General features: G+C 40.4%; 1 protein-coding gene across 5 annotated transcripts in view; it reads left to right on the forward strand.

The window, feature by feature from the left end:
- The window catches only part of LOC115156246 (LIM domain only protein 7), a 97,115-nt gene that overhangs the window by 52,089 nt on the left and 27,358 nt on the right, over positions 1–17,668 (forward strand). For 4 of the 5 annotated variants that reach the window (XM_029703684.1, XM_029703685.1, XM_029703686.1 and 1 more), the window contains 6 exons: positions 4,118–4,402; positions 5,293–5,407; positions 12,109–12,270; positions 13,733–13,920; positions 14,185–14,248; positions 14,662–14,721. In XM_029703684.1, the coding sequence (XP_029559544.1) occupies positions 4,118–4,402; positions 5,293–5,407; positions 12,109–12,270; positions 13,733–13,920; positions 14,185–14,248; positions 14,662–14,721 (874 nt within the window). The remainder of the gene's footprint in view (positions 1–4,117; positions 4,403–5,292; positions 5,408–12,108; positions 12,271–13,732; positions 13,921–14,184; positions 14,249–14,661; positions 14,722–17,668) is intronic. The other variant, XM_029703687.1, reaches the window with a different exon arrangement.

The raw sequence follows: 17,668 nt of genomic DNA on the forward strand, positions 1-17,668 counted from the left end.
CACTGCCATTGTTAGAATCTTAATATCACAAATAGAACTTGAGTTATAACCAGTTATAGAAGGGCATGTCATTTTTTTGAAGGGTTTTCCTCGTTGCCCCTCCTTCTCCCGAATGTAGGGCCTGCTACGCTCCTTCTCCCGACAGTGGAAGGTGCCATGCCTAGTTGATAATCACCCCGAGATTTGCTTAGAAACTGAACCTAAACTAATTTCACACATGAAACAACAGATTATTAAGTAAATGGCCTACTTGGAGTACACAATGAGAGCATGCACAATTTACAATGGTAAGAAGACCAAGACGAATGGATGCACATGCTGTGTTAGCGCTGCTACAACATCTGAATGAAAATGACGCCGATGGTGGGGAAGAAATGAATCATAATCTCTATACAATGCTATACAATGCTATGGGACGATCATCATCACAAAATGTCATCACTGAGAGAGCAGGCCCTACAAAATGTCATCACTGAGAGAACAGGCCCTACAAAATGTCATCACTGAGAGAGCAGGCCCTACGTCTCAAGCAAAAAACATCAGCAACGCACTCAAGAGCTTTCCTTGTTTGTGTCATGGACAGCACATCAGGGACTGTGGCTGAGGCGCAAAGGGAGCAAGGAGACACTGCCTGGGATCTATCTGTGGATGAGCTGGAAGCGTTCATTTCAATGTCCATGGAAGAATGTCTATGGAGGATTCGGTGGAAAGAGCATGTGATATGTAGAGCTTCTGGTCAGACATGTATGGGATATCTTTCTTTGGAGAAACCATGTCAGTTCAGAAAGATCATGTGTTACCTCCGTTTTGATGACAAGAAACAAAAGCGCGATGCCTGGAAACCAACAAATTCGCCCTGGATTTCGATGTATAAATAATTGAGTTATTTTACTGTTGTCATACCGACACTTATATTCATAATACCATTATTGTTTTATGAAATGTAATAATTACACTGTTAATAATGTGTTGTTGCATTTACCTGTCAAATGCTGTTATAGAGGCCGTTTCCTTATCCACACTGAGGAAACGGTGCTACTAAGGAATAGACAGGTTTTTCACTAGTAATTACCAGTTTGAGGGCTGTTGAAGTGGATTTTTCCCAGTCGTATGTGTTAAATTCCCACTTCCCACTTGGTTACAAACGCACCATGGCACTGCATTCAGTGCCAGATGCACACTTGTCTCTCATAAAAGGGGAGTGTCTGTTGCATGGTACTCCGGGATAATGTGATGGGCTGTCACTGTTAAAGATCCAATGCAGACGTTTTTATCTCTATATCAAATAATTTCTGGGTAACAATTAAGTACCTTACTGTGATTGTTTTAAAATTAAAATAAAAAAATTAAATAGGGCAATTTCTCAAGCAAGAATTTTTCCAGGGTTGTCTGGTCTGAGTGGGAAAGGGAAAACTGTAAACTAGCTATTATTGGCAGAGCGGTTTCTTATTGGTCTAACTAATTTACCACCTGGTGATGTCACCAGACAGGCCAAAACTCAACCCATCAAAACAGGCAGAAATTTCAAGGGGTCTTTTAAAACAGTTCTTACGCTAAAAGGACATTAACATAATTTTCACAATTTTACGGTATTATTCCAAACGCATAGTGTGGAAATATATATAAAACACAGGGAAATCATGTTTTTGACTGCAATGGGCCTTTGAGTAAGCGCAACAATTCATTGAAAACTTTGTCTTTGGTTTGCTAATATAGAGCGAGTACTACCTGTTTGCTGAAATGGCTGCACAAGGGACGTTTGTAAAGTGGCTCAAGCACTTCCACGAGGCGCATATCCCCGGCTATAAACCAAAGACTGTAACAAATGGACAAAATAGCTCTTGTAATGTCTTTGGCCTGGTCAGTTTCTTTGCATTTCCGTCTTGCTCCAGTATACTGGGGTTATGTCAGTGTAGATGTGTCAACATACTTGAGGTGTTGGCAGCTCCATAGGCCATTCTTGTTGAGCGTGGGGATATACTGTCAATGTTTTATCCACAACTCTGTCCATAGCCATTGTAATCTACTGCGCCTCACAAAAGGACAGTTTAAAATGCACCAATAAGATTACAATTTTGATTAAACATGCACATAGGCTCTAACCGGTGCGTCAACCTAATTAACATAATACAACATTCTCATACAAACCCGTCAGTTAAAAAAAATATATAATAATCATATTTTACCATTATTTAACTAGGCAAGTCAGTTAAGAACAAATTCTTATTTACAATGACGGCCTACCGGGGAACAGTGGGTTGTTCAGCGGCAGAACAACAGATTTTTACTTGTCAGCTCGGGGATTCAGTCCAATAACCAAAACGCGCTAACCACTAGGCTACCTGCCACTCTGACAGTTTATGCTAGAGATATCCATTTTTTGCAGGGATGCATCTCAATCCACCGCATCTGCCAATGTCGCACTTCCACATTTGCGGTGAAAGGTGGCAGAGCTAGAGCGGTGTTTGTCAGACCATGAAATATACCAAAAATCGGTCTCAATGCAAAAACGACTGTAGCATCCGAACGGTTTGGCCTACAAACTATTATGACCACTCTATGGAAATGGGAGACTCTCATAAACACGATGCCGTTTTTCCTCACCCAAAAGTGTCACGGGACTCGTCTGAAGGTAACCTTCGGGAAGTTTGCAGACCACTTGACTTTTTCCACATTTTGTTACGTTACAGCCTTAATCTACACACAATACCCCATAATGACAAAGCGAAAACAGAAATTCCTGATTTACATACGTATTCAGACCCTTTGCTATGAGATTCGAAGTTGAGCTCAGGTGCATCCTCTTTCCATTGATCATCTTTGAGATGTCCACCTTTGCTCTATTTGTCACGCCCTGACCTGAGAGAGTCATTTTTCTCTGTTTGGTTAGGTCAGGGTGTGACATGGGTTGGGCATTCTATGTGTTGTATGTCTATGTTGTTTTTGTATTTCTTTGTTGGGCCAAGTATGGTTCCTAATCAGAGGCAGCTGTCTATCGTTGTCTCTGATTAGGATTCATACTTAGGCAGCCTGTTCCCCACCTGTGTTTGTGGGTTATTGTTATTTCTGTGTGTGTACGGCACAGTGCGTTACGTTTCTTGCTGCGTACCTGTTTATTGTTTTGGTTTCGGTTTCCCTAAATAAAGATGTGGAATTACCGGCATGCTGCACCTTGGCTCCTTTATGACAGGGAATTTGAGGATTCAGAACGTGACACTATTCCTTTTTAACTTAAAAACTCCCTAGCCGATGACAACTATACCCATAACATGATGCAGCCCCCACCATGCTTGAAAATATGGAGAGTGATTTTGGATTTGCCCAACGCTTTGAATTCAGGACACATTTTATGCAGTTTTTCTTTTTATTGCCTTATTGCAAACAGGATGCATGTTTTGAAATATTATTATTCTGTATTATTATTCTGTATTATTATTCCTACTTTTCACTCTGTCAATTAGGTTAGTATTGTGGAGTAACTACAATGTTGATCCATCCTCAGTTTTCTCCAATCACAGCCATTAAACACTGTAACTGTCAGTCACCAATGGCCTCATGGTGAAATACTTCCCTGGTTTGCTTTCTCTCGGGCAACTGAGTTAGGAAGGATGCCTGTGTCTTTGTAGTGACTGGGTGTATTGATACACTATCCAAAGTGTAATTAGTAACTTCACCGTGCTCAAAGGGATATTCAATGTCAGCTTTTTCTTTTTACCCATCTACCAATAGGTGCCCTTCTTTGCAAGGCACTGGAAAACCTTGGTGTTTGTGGTTGAGTCTGTGCTCAACTGAGAGACCTTACAGATAATTGTATGTGTGTGGTACAGAGATGAAGTAGTCATTCAAAAACCATGTTAAACACTATTATTGCACACAGAGTGAGTCTATGCAACCTATGTGACTTCTTAAGCAATGTTTTACTCCTGAACTTACAGTATTTAGGCTTTCCATAACACAGGGATGGAATGCTTATTTACTGAAGACGTTTCAACTTTTCATTTTGAATTCATTTGTAAATTCCCCTTTGACGTTATGGGGTATTGTAGGCCAGATTTGACAAAATGTCAAATCTGTAAATATAGGCTCCTTGTTAACCATATAAATATTGACTCCTCAGAAAAGTGTGAACGGCGAGATGGATGTCACCAAGAAGTCGTCCGCCCCCAGCCGCTATAGCCAGGTCATGACCCCCGAGGACGAGGCAAGTTCCCACTCCAACTCTGCCAACAGCAGTGGAAGAGAGGAAGAGGAGGAGGAAGAAGAAGAAAAGAGAGAGAGGGTACGGGGAGTGAACCCCACACTGGCCCCTACCCTGGCCCCCTCTCCTGTCCCTTCTCAGGCCAGGAGTCCTTTCACTGCACCAGCCCCGGTCAGTCTTGTATGTGCAAAGGACACAAACCAGGTAGGCTTAGATTTTGGTTACTATCAAGCCCCCCCCCCCCCCCCCCCCCAAAAACACTTTCAGTGTAAACTTAAATGACTAAAACCAAATATAAAGTATGTAGAAAAGATGATGGACCTATATATATTTTTAAAAGCTAAACAGTCAGGGGAATCGAAAATTCCAAAAACAATGAATTTAACAGTATTGTTTTTTTATTATTAAGTTTGAGCAAAATAACACAGCATTAGCCATGGCAAAATGCATAGATTTGCAGGAAATTATCTTTAAAACTGCTAAATGTTCTCTCAGCTACATGGCGGAATATGTAGAATCCCTGGAAATTGGCTTAAAGTTTTATGTTTTAAACATCAAGATGGGGGGCCTCTAAAATGTTCAAACTAATTCAGTCGCGCCGACTGCGCCCATTGCCACGCCACTAGCCAGGAAAAAACCTGATTAGGCATATAAGTATTTTTCAGAGCAAACTTACAGTATTCCAGAGTTGAAGCCAAAATTATCACAAAGTAATAAGGGCATCACAAGAGAACCAATTTGTTACAGAAAAGTAAAAATGTAAGTAACAGTCGCAGTGCTGGAGTGAGTGACTACGATTTACACTGGATACTGCATGCATACTGTACTATGTAGTAGTGATGGGGTGGGGATGATAGTTACGTATCAAGATATTATTTTTGACAATATATCGTATTGTTTTGGTAATATCGTGAGGTCTCTGGCAATTCCCAGCCCTTCAATGCAGCTAGTGCGAGAGACAGTAGGAGTGATGCTTGCCATTGTCAGACTGCAATTAATAATTCATAATGAAGAACAAGTTTTATCCGTTCCCTGGCTTCGAACACAGCCTAACATTCTTAATGAGTGTTTGTGTGTGTATGTGTGTTGTGTAGGAGAGCTACTCTGACATGCGAATCAGTCTGAACCAGAAGCCCAACAGCAGTCGAGACTTTGGCTTCCAGACAGAGTGGGACTCCACTGGAGCTCACGTCACCTCCATCCAACAAGGTAAACACACACACACACACACACACACACACACACACACACACACACACACACACACACACACACGCATTTAGCATGGTAAACACAAAGTAACAACTCCCACATTAAAAAATACTATTATATTTATATACTATAGTATTTACTGTAGTGTTTTTGCGGACGTGACTGAAGTATCTTTAGAATTCACTATAGTGTTTTGTGGACATGACTGTACTATGTTGTAGTAACACCTGCTGACTAGGGTTAGCTAAAATGGCAGACCAGACTACACCAGTTACTGTTTAATGAGGGGAACACCTCAACCAGAACATAAGACACCGGTTCATGACAGACCACCTATTGAGTTGGGTCAACAGTTCTGAGCAATGCAATGGACCAGACAACACCTTAGCAAACATATATATTTTTTATTACAAGAGCTCCCCAAGTGTAAACGGTGTAGATTGCCTCTGCGTTGTGTTTTGATCAGCTTACATATGACCAAAGGATCAGGATTGGTGTTGGTTTTTTATTCTCTGATAATGACAGAAAAAACTTCCATGAACATATGCTGCAATTCCCTTATACACCAAACTCCTGTCTTCCACATGGGTACAGTAGATGGGGAATATAACAATAATCTTGTTTCACATAACAGTACAATAGAAGGTAAATGCAATGTACATTATGAAATAGAAATGTACAGTATAGCCTATGGACCTAGGCTAGTCAACTTTCTCAATGACAGGTGTATGTACAGTACGTGATGTGATGTTTTAACATACAGGGTTGATTATGTTTTTTATGGGACAATTTTTCAATAACCTACCTCTTTCACATGAGTACAGTAGACAGGGAAGAGGTAAGGGGGGCAGGGAATCTTCATGAGGGGGAATGGAGGAAGTCTACGACATTAAAAAGGACACTTACAACAACGAAAGGAATGTACAGTAATATCAGGCAAGTAACTATTCAGATTCTGGGTAATTTTACAGCATGACATTCAACAGTTGTTACACAGGGACAGAATGTTCAAATCAAACCAGCATTAACAAAGCTAGCAGCTAGCAGTAAAACTATCAAATCTATCCAAAAATTCTAAAATAAGCACTAGGTGATCGAGTGATACTACAGTATGTAGTATAGAATTCTCCAGTATACTACAACATTCTATAGTAAGCACTATATAGTAAGCTTTCCAAGACCAGCATGCAATAATGGGAAGAGAGAGGAAAAGAGTGTTCAGCTTTCAATACAATGCAAATACACACACTGCTGAAACGACTACTGGACCTGAATGTCAATGGAAGCCTTACAGGGTGGATCAAGGACTTTTTAACTGACTGCCCACAGAGGGTCCTCATGAAAGGGTCCCTCTCTGATGAACTGACCTGAACACAGGGGCACCCCAGAGGTGTGTCCTTTTCACCGTTGTTTTCTATCTACACTAATGACATGAAGATCCAAAGAAACAGCGTAAGCCTTTTCAAGTATGACATGGCACCTGTGGGTTTTTTCTTTCAAGATGCTACATCAGATTGGGACAGCTATTTTTATAGGCCAACAACTGTCAAGAATGATGCCGGTCAAGTGCCCTCCACTTCAATGTGGACAAGACAAAGGAGCTGATCATCAATGTCCCAACCACTCTCTGAACGACCAACCAGTGAAGGTGGTTGAAATTGAAATTGATGACAAGCTGAGCTTTACAGAGAATGCAAGCCAGCACCTGATTTTAATCAGGAAATTAAAGGGGTTTGAGGTCAACCAGGATGTTCTGGAGAAGGAGTACAGCAGTCTGGTAAAGAGCATCCTCACGTTCAATAATACAGTCTGGTATGACAATCTGAGCGTGAAAAGCAAAAGTAAATTGACCAGAATAGTAAACACAGCTAGCAAAGTAATTGGTCGACCACAGGCACTGTTGAGCAGTCTGTTCCACAAGGCAACCAACAGGAAGGCACTGGGCTGGCGACCCCTCCCACCCTCTACACCTTCAATTCGAGAGGCTTCCCTCTGGCTGGTGCCTCAGAATGCCCAAGGCCAAGAAGAACGTGTTCAAACATTCATTCGTTCCTTGTGCTGTTGGACTACTAAATGCAATGTCAATTGTATTGGTAAATGTACTTATCTGTCCAGTGCAGTTGGGGCAGAGGTCAGTTGTGAGTGAATGTATCAATGTCCTCTGTTTTTAGTCTATGCAGTATGATGGACTGACTAGTTTAAATGTGTGTGATGTGAGAATGTATGTGAATGTGATCCTTTTAATGTAAGGTGATGCCAAATAAAAGTGTACATCCTGGATGGACAGTTTTATTCTATTCTACATGACAGATTTGATACTACAGTGTGTAGTATAGTATTCTACAGTATACTACAAAAAAAATGGTCATCTCAGTGAGACAGTTTTTAAGCCATGGACAATGTGTGAAACATTGGGAATAAAACTGCCCTTGGACATGATCATTGATCAATTATGAGCAAAGGTACTGTATTTTATTTAACCTTTATTTAACTGTACCGTTGTGGTGGTCTTCCTTTCCAGTGTCTAAATAAAGAATGCACCTGATTCCAGGTGAAAAAAAGGACTGTGTGTTCCTTTAGTTGATAAGTGTTTGCTATGAAGTGAGTTGTGGACATTGGCCTCAATCTCTTTTGTTAGAAAACCTTTTATAATTCACACAGAAGAACAAATATCATTTCACTGCTACCACTGCACCACTAGCTGGAGGTCAATGAGTTTGATGTGTTGAATGTGTTTGATACCATTGATTTGATTCTATTCCAGCCATTACGATGAGCCCTGTATTTCAGACAGGCACTGCTGGTGTTCTTCAGTTCGTGAGCTAGTAGGACCCGATGGGACCCAGTAACAGAGCATGTGACAGGTCTTATGTAGGGCAGCCTCTATCTGGGTCAGATCTGCTGGCCCTGTCTCTCTCTAGCCTATATATATGTACTAAGGAATCACTTGGCTATCGCTGCACCACTGTTAAGAAAAAGGTACTGATGCCACTGTGCACAAAATGGTGGAATCGCTTTTTCTAGTTTGATGTTTGCATTCATGCTTATATTGTAGGTTAGATTTGCCCTAATTTGCTATGGGAGTAGCTGTCACCTGTTGTCATACCACCCCATCAGTGCAGATGAAGGAAGGAGACAAGAAGCAGAAGCCACTTTAAATAAGTGAGAGGATTTATTGCAATCACTGCCTTGTCCTATCTCGGGCATGTCTTTTATAAAAAATAATAACGTAAATAAATGTATTGAATATTCAAAACATACAATATACTTGCAGTGAAGCCGCTCAACAACTACATCATACCAGTCATCCAACAGATTCCCATTTAGAGCGACACTCATAAGCATCCAGGGTCAATGCCCTGCTCAAGGGCACGTTGACCGATCTACCACCAGGCCAAAAAACGTGAACCCGAACCCTCCAAGACCCCCCCCACAGTTCCCCAATAGCTCTCCCTCAGCCATTCGAGACCCCTCCCACAGTCCCCCCCAAGAAGAAAAAAAAATACAGTTAATTCCATTCCCCACCCTCAAGAACCCCCCAATGCACCAATAACCAAGAGAATGAACTAAAGAGAAAAAAGGAAAAGACAGAAGAAAACAGCAAACAACAATGCAAAAAAAACACAACAAAAGAATACATTTAAAACAAAGAACATCAAGGACACCTGAAATCATAACAGCAATGCCAACTGTATATGTTTGTGTGCATGTCTGGCACAATTACATGTATGTGTGTGTTCTTGTATATGTATATTTGAATGAGAGTGTGTGTGTATATGCATGTGTACCAACACCTGCACGGCATCAGACTCAAGAAAACCGGTATTAGTTGTAAAAACACTGCCCCTCAGTGTCATTCAAATGTACGTTTTTAATTATGTTTTATTTAGACTTTTTTTCCCCTACTTTTATCTTTGACCATCATTCTATCTCCCGCACAGCAACTCCACTCCCACTTGTCTCTAATTCCACATCCCAACCCTCAGCTTCCCTCAGTCCATCCCATCTATCTCTGCTGGCCACCCACTTCAGGTTTCAACGCCACATATATCTTTCAACTATGCTGTGATGTTTAACGTACAATTTCAATCTATCTAATCGAATAGAATCCATAGATTGCGAGTTGAAGATAAATACTTTTACTAAGAGTATTAGTATATTAGTAATTGACTGACCCGGTCTCTCCAGATCTCCTAACAGTACTATTTCTAGGGTCAATTTTAGATCAATGCTATGCATTTTCAGCCATTCCTGAACCTGAGACCAGAAACAGGCTACCTGAGGGCAATACCAAAATAAATGGTCTATTGATTCTGTATCCTCACAACAAAATCTGCAGAACTTCGATGATTTTAACCCCCAAATATTCAACATTTTGTTGGTGGCAAGAATTCAATATAATAATTTTAGCTGAAAAGCACGAAGTCTTGAATCTTGCGTTGTTTTATATATCAACTCATACACCCTGTACCATGGAATCGGTACATCAAAAATCTCTTCCCAACTATTTTGCAATCTGTATGGCACAGTTGTCAACATCTTGGTCCTCAAATGAAACTGGTATACTTTCCTATTTATGCTATTTTTATTCCTCCGCCGGTTTTGATCCTTTATATTGGGCAGACAGACCAGTTCCCTACCTCCTTCCGCTGCCACCTGCCTCCTTCATTTTTGGGGTATTGCTGTAATCAGTTGGTTGTACTCTTGGATTGAGCAGACCTTCCCGTACAATTCTGATAACTCCATGAATGACATAACTCTACCATTCCAATTTAAAATATAATTTAAGAACAAAATACCCTTTTCCATAAATACAGGTATTTTATCAACCAGCACATTTGAGTTCAGCCATAATATTTGTTCTATCTTTTCAAGGGGGGTGAAATTGAAATTGTAGCCAGCTCTGCAATGCTTTTTTGAAAAAGAGAGATACTTTGAAAGAAGTATCATTTTCAATTAATTGAAAATGAGACATGGCAATCTGCACAAAGGCAAAAAGGCAATTTTTAAACAATGGATGAGCTTTTCTTATTAATCTACTTGAGAACCATTTAGGGTTCAAATAACTTTTGAATGAGTGAAGCTTTTAGAGAGATGTTTAGTGCTTTAATATTTAATAATCTCAACCCACCCAAATCATATTCATTATATAGATAGGCAAGTTTTATTTTGTCTGGTTTAGCATCTCAGATAAAGCGAAATATTTTTTGCTCATATGATTTGAAAAATGAATCATCAGGATTAGGCAGCTCCATAAGTAAGTGAGTAGACTGAGATATCACTAAGGAGTTAATCAGGGCAATTTGTCCATAAATAGACAGGTATTTACCTCTCCATGGTTGCAGGATCTTGTCTATTATTATTATTTTTTCTATTGAAATTCATTGTGGAGAGTTTATTTATATATTTTGTGATATGAATACGAGTATGTCTACTTCAACATCAGCCCATTTTATCGGTAAACTGCAGAGAAATGTACAAGTTGTATTTTTTAAAGATCCAATACGTAATATTGTACATTTATCATAATTAGGTTTTAGTCCAGAGAATACAGAAAAGTTATCTAGATCTTCAATGAGACATTTCGATAGCCATAACGAATAGACATGGTGACAGCGTACACCCTTATTTAACTCTTCTTGACAATTCAAAACTCCCTGAGAAGTAGCCGTTATTTACTATTTTACACTTTGGGTTGCTATACATTATTTTTACCCATTTTATAAGAGAATTACCGAAATTTTAAAAAATCCAGGCATTTATAAATAAAACCCAGTCTTACTTTATCAAATGCCTTTTCAAAATCCGCTATAAATACCATTCCTGGCTTCTTATATGTTTCATGATGTTCTATTATTTCTAGTAGTTGTCGTATATTATCTCCAATGTATCGTCCATGTAAAAAACTTGTCTGATGAGGATAAACAATACCTGATAAAACCCTTTTAATTATGAGTGCTATGCATTTTGCTAGTATTTTTGCATCACAACATTGAAGTGTAAGGGGCCTCCAGTGTTTTAGATAGACTGGGTCTTTATATTTGCCATATATTTGCCATTAATAATAGAGAAATCAGACCTTCCTGCTGACTACCTGACAGACTACCATTTCTATAGGAGTTACTGAATACGGAGTCATCTATGATTGTCCGAATGATATTTTAAAAGAGGAAGCTAATTATTTTAGGCAGATGTTCTCTTTTCCGTCTCATCCTCTCCCACTGAATGAAGATTATGGTAAGGAATCCTTTCCAAATAATCTAAAAAATGGAAAATTAACAAATGTACAGAAAGATCAGTGCGAAGGCCAAATTACAGAGGAATAACTTTTTGAGGCTATTAAATCCTTTCAGTCTGGAAAAACCCCAGGGCTTGATGGCATACCGGTAGAGGTATATCAAGTATTTTTTGATATACTAAAAGCTCCATTGTTAGATCTAACAATGGAGCAATAATTAGCTTCCTCTTTTAAAATATCATTCGGAGAATCATAGATGACTCCGTCTTCAGTAACGAGTTTCTGCAAATTCTTTTTCTCGGGCATGTCTTTCTATTGTGACATCTTACCCTTATCTTGAACTCTACATTGCTACTCTGACACCTGTCCTCTCTATCTCACCCCCTGTGCCCTCCACATTACATTATCTATATCAGAACTCTGTTTATCTGACCTCTCTGCCCATCTCTGTGCCCCCCAGGCAGCCCAGCGGAGCTGTGCCAACTGCAGGTGGGAGATGAAGTGCTGGCGGTGAGCGGGCACAGGGTGGCAGAGATGAGCTACGGCGAGTGGAAGAGCAGCACAGAGCAGGCCCTGCAGCAGGGCAGCCTCACCATGGACATACGTCGCCACGGCAGGAACAGTGAGTAGACGACTGGAGAGAGAGAGTGTGCGGGCGTGTGTGTGCCTACGTGCAAATGTCTGTGGGTGGTTGTTTGTTTGAGGCACGTCGAGAATTTGTATTTTTTATGTCAGTGTTGTTTATGTTTGTTGTGTTGGTAAACTATTGTGACACATTGAATTGGTCAGTAAATTGTTGTGCTCAATTATTTCAAGGCAGTTTAATTTCATTGTCTCGATAGTTTTCTAGTCTATTCTGGGATAAAATCAAATCAAAGTTTATTGATCGCGTACACAGATTTGTAGGTGTTATAGCAGGTGCAGCAAAATGCTTGTTACTAGCTCCAATAGCACAGTAGAATGTCTAGCAAATACAATACAAATACACAATCTAAAAATCTGATCAAGAAATGTCAAAACGAGTCCTATTAACAATTCAAAGTAGCTATATTAGAGTGAGCAGTGTCAGAGTCCAGAATATAAATATGTGGTGTGTATAGACAGTATATCATTTGGAAAAGAAAAGTGTATGCCCAGTAATAGGTATAGTAGGATGAGCTATGTCAAGAATACAATATATGCATCCACAGTGAGAAAACAACAGTATATTAACAGTATATGAAGTCACTAGTGTTCAATGTCTCTACGGTATATACATGGGGCATTAGTCTCAAGGTGCAGGACAGAGTACCGGGCAGGTAGCCGTTAGTGATGGCTGTAAAACAGTCTGATGGCCTGGTGATAGAAGCTGTTTCTCAGTCCCGGCTCTGATGCACCTGTACTGTCTCTGTCTGCTAGATGGTAGCAGAGTGAACTGAGGTCCTTAAGGATAACCTTTTAGTTAGTGATTTGGGAGCTCAGTTTTGGCTGTCTGTCTGTTTTACTTTTCGTGTGTCTATGTTTCAGTACTTCTGTTTCTTTCTTCTCTGTCTGTTTGTGTGTGTGTGTGTGTTTCTGAATGTTTATCTATGTCTGTTTCTGTCTTCCCTCTGTTCTCCTGTGTGCATTCCTTATGTGGTGCCTACCTTATGGATAATTAACCCAAACTCGGGTACAGGGTCCAAACTTGGTCTATTTACAGTATGTTTTCCCCAAGAGGCTTACACATGCTATTATAACACAATTACACCACCGAAACATGAATTAGTCTATTAAGTTGCATAATAGACACTTTTGCAGGAGAGCGTGTAAGCCTGTTGGTAAATCCTAGGGGTTTGTAGATTGTGCATGGGTTGGGAAGGTGGTTTCTAAATCCTCCCGCTGTTCTTTAAAATAACAAAACAATCTTATTTTCCCTTCCAAGCTGTAGCGTCTGTACTTTGTCCTATAGTTGTATAGTAGTACTTTTAAAGTACCTTTCCTAATATTGTACTTTCATGCACACACACATACTCTCTCTTACACACATACATTCTATCTTTCGCTCTCTCTCACACAAACACCCCTTTGATTCTTTGCCATTGTCATGTGTCTGCGATGTTCAGACTGGGACAGAGACCTACCTTCCCTGCCGTGTAAAAGCCATAAGACCATCAATCTGACCAGTATGAATCATCATCCAACACTTATAGGTTCCTCCAACACAGCCACTGTTAACTCAACCACCAGCTTGGCTTTCACATCTCAGGGATCCATAGAAACCACCAAGGAAATCGCCATCCAACAAATCATTGTGAGTTTTACACAAAGACCTCATGGTGTTGATAGGGTTCAAGTGTTTCTTGTTAGCTTTCTTATGTTACTCACAAATACCCAGATAAGATATTGCATTATCACAAAGTTGCAAATATGTTGTGAAAAGGTTGGTGAGGGCATTGATATAGGACATAATTGCGAAAAACTGTCGATTTTTGTAAGTTGCATGATCACATTTAATAACACGTGTTGATTAAACCCCAAACAGTTCTCAACAGGCTTTTCTTTCATCTTGTTGCAGGATGTGGCATCCATTGGAGTGAATGGAGGTTTCCGTGACGAGACGGTGACCATGAGAAACAAAGGTAAAGAGCATAGAGCAGAGATACTAACCAGAGCGTTTATGACTAGCCTTTATTAACATCAACAAGCTTGAGAAAGCAATGACAACATTCTCTCTTTGGGACTGTATGTGTTTTTGGTGGTGAAATGCTCATTGCTCAATTATGTACTGATGATATTATGATGTTCTGTTTGCTTGTAATGTTGGATATGTTTGTGTGAGCATTTTGGAAAGAGCTGGCCTGAGCTTACATAAATTAGTTTTTATTTTGAGTGTGATGACTTAATCCTAATGAAATTGTTATGTTTTCAGTGGGGGATAATGTAGATTTTGATAGAAGTTACCCATGCCATGATACTGTTACTTCAATGTTTCTCTCCCAGCTCCTCTCTTACACTCTGTGTTCCTGTTCTGATTTCTCCATCTCTCACGTAGTATCTGTAGAACCCATATCTTTGAAAAACTTAAAACGGAGGTCAGAGTTTTTTGAACAAGGTAAAAAGGCCCTGACTGTGCCCTGGTTTTGGTGACGGGTTATTATCAATAGTCTGTGTTACTATCAGGAGGCTGGGTGCTCTGGGCTTTCATCTCTTTCTCTCTATCCCAGTGGTTCTCCTATGGACCTACCTGGTATACAGGTTTTTGGCTCAACTATGACTTAACCTAATCATTATGATCAATTGTTTTTTAAATTTAGATGATTACGGGAAGGTTGAGACAAAAAAGTTGAATACTCAGGAGTTCCTCAGGGCTCCATGTTGGGCCTGCTGCTTTTTTTGTTTTTAGGTTCAGTCTTTGAAGCCACTGCCTTTTTCTGCCCCCCCCCCCCCCCCCCAGGCTTCTCAGGGCCCAGTCGCAGTGCACTGGTCTACCTCTGTGGTAAACAGGGTTGAGTGTGCAGTGATTCTCTCCACACCTCCACTTGCCACACCTGAGACACTGACATGCTGTCTGAGCCCAGTGAGTTTAGATCAGTGTTTCCCAACCCTCTCCTGTGGGACCAGCAATCAATCTACATTTTTGTTGCAGCCCTGTGCTGACAACTAATCACCCAGGCCTTGATTAGTTGAATCAGGTGTACTAGTTCAGGGCTACAACCAAATTGAGAACTGTCTAAGGATCCCTCAGGAGAGGGTTGGGAAACACTTGATGAGAAAGTAGTGTCTTCAACAGCACTTTAAAGCTCCAAAGGGTAGACTGCATGTTTGCCTTGATGGCAGCTTTGCATACTCTTGGCATTCTGTCAATCAGCTTCACCTGGAATGCTTTTCCAACAGTCTTGAAGGAGTTCCCACATATTCTGAACACTTGTTGGCTGCCTTTCCTTCACTCTACAGTCCAACTCATCCCAAACCATCTCAATTGGGTTGAGGTCGGGGGATTGTGGAGACAAGGTCATCTGATGCAGCACTCCATCACTCTCCTTCTTGGTCAAATAGCCCTTACACAGCCTGGAGGTGTTGGGTCATTGTCCTGTTGAAAAACAAATGATAGTCCCACTAAGCGCTAACCAGATGGGATGGCATATCACTGCAGAATGCTGTGGTAGCCATACTGGTTAAGTGTGCCTTGAATTCTAAATAAATCACAGACAGTGTCACCAGCAAAGCACCATCACATCACCTCCTCCAAGTTTTACGGTGGGAACCACACATGCAGAGATCATCCGTTCACCTACTCTGTGTCTCACAAAGACGCAGCGGTTGGAACCAAAAATCTTGGACTCATCAGACCAAAGGACAGATTTCCACCGAACTAATGTCCATTGCTCGTTTTCTTGGCCCAAGCAAGTCTCTTCTTATTATTGGTGTCCTTTAGTAGTGGTTTCTTTGCAGAAATTTGACCATGAAGGCCTGATTTCACGCAGTCTCCTCTGAACAGTTGATGTTTAGATGTGTCTGTTACTTGAACTCTGAAGCATTGATTTGGGCTGCAATTTCTGAGGCTGGTAACTAATTAAATTATCCTCTGCAGCAGAGGTAACTCTGGGTCTTCCTTTCCTGTTGCGGTCCTCATGAGAGCCAGTTTCATCATAGCGCTTGATGGTTTTCACTTGAAGAAATTTTCAAAGTTCTTGACATTTTCAAAATTGAGTGACCTTCATGTCTTAAGGTAATGATGGACTGTAATTTCTCTTTGCTTATTTGAGCTGTTCTTGCCTTACTATGGACTTGGTCTTTAACCAAATAGGGCTATCTTCTGTATACCAACCCTACCTTGTCACAACACAACTGATTGGCTCAAACACATTAAGAAGGAAAGAAATTCCACTATTTAACTTTTAACAAGGCACACCTGTTAATTGAAATGCATTCCAGGTGACTATCTCATGAAACTGGTTGAGAGAATGCCAAGAGTGTGCAAAGCTGTCATCAAGGCAAAGGGTGGCTACTTTAAATAATCTCACATATTAAATATATTTTGATTTGTTTAACACTTTTTGGTTACTACTGTCACGATTGCTAGGAGTGGTGGTAGGAGTCAGGCGCAGAGAGCAGAGGTAAGAAAAATGAGTTTTATTTTTCTCTGGTTCGACAACGGTCGACGCCAACACAACAGGCGTGAGAACTTAGTGCCCAACCCATACACAACGGGTCCACAGTTCGGAAAGAAAATAACTCAAGCAGATCCAAAAAAAGCACACTGACGAAAATAATCCCGCACAAACCTGGGTGGGCTAAACAGGCTTAAATAACCACAAATCAAGATACACAAATAAGGAACAGGTGCAAACAATAAGACATACCAACCGAAAAGGAAAAAGGGATCAGCGGCGGCTAGTAGGCCGGCGACGACGACCGCCGAGCGCCGCCCAAGCAGGCAGGGGGAGCCACCTTCGGTGGGATTCGTGACAACTACATGATTCCATATGCGTTATTTCATAGTTTTGATGACGTCACTATTATTCTACAATGTAGACAATAGTAAAAATTTAATAAAAACCCTTGAATGACTAGGTGTGTCCAAACTTTTGACTGGTACTGAAAGTATCAAATAATGTAATTTCCCCCTTTTTGTTTTTGCATACAATTTAGCTTATTTATTTGATACAGTCATATTTACTCCTTTAGCAAGGGTGTCAATAATTTCGGACTTCACTGTACATGCATCTATGGCTCTTAACCCTGAAAACTTATACTATCACAAGACTAAGTCAGGTGCCATGTGTGTGGTATAGTATGTTGGTGTGATGTCCAGGTGTCACACATTGGCTCCCCTCCCACTCAACCTTGCATGCTGTGCTGTGCTATGCTGCTGCTCTTGTGTTTCTACTAATAGCCAATGCTTCTGCATGCATCAATATATCAACATGATATTTGGTGACTTATTTTGATTTTTGTGTCCTATCCCTGTTTGCATCTTGTGCATGCTTGTTGTGATCTGTTTAAAAATGATTTTATTTTCATGAGATGTTAATACATTGAATGTAGTTAGTGTGATG

The sequence above is a fragment of the Salmo trutta genome, chromosome 20 (genome assembly GCF_901001165.1).
Source record: "Salmo trutta chromosome 20, fSalTru1.1, whole genome shotgun sequence".
In the NCBI taxonomy this organism is placed as follows: domain Eukaryota; kingdom Metazoa; phylum Chordata; class Actinopteri; order Salmoniformes; family Salmonidae; genus Salmo; species Salmo trutta.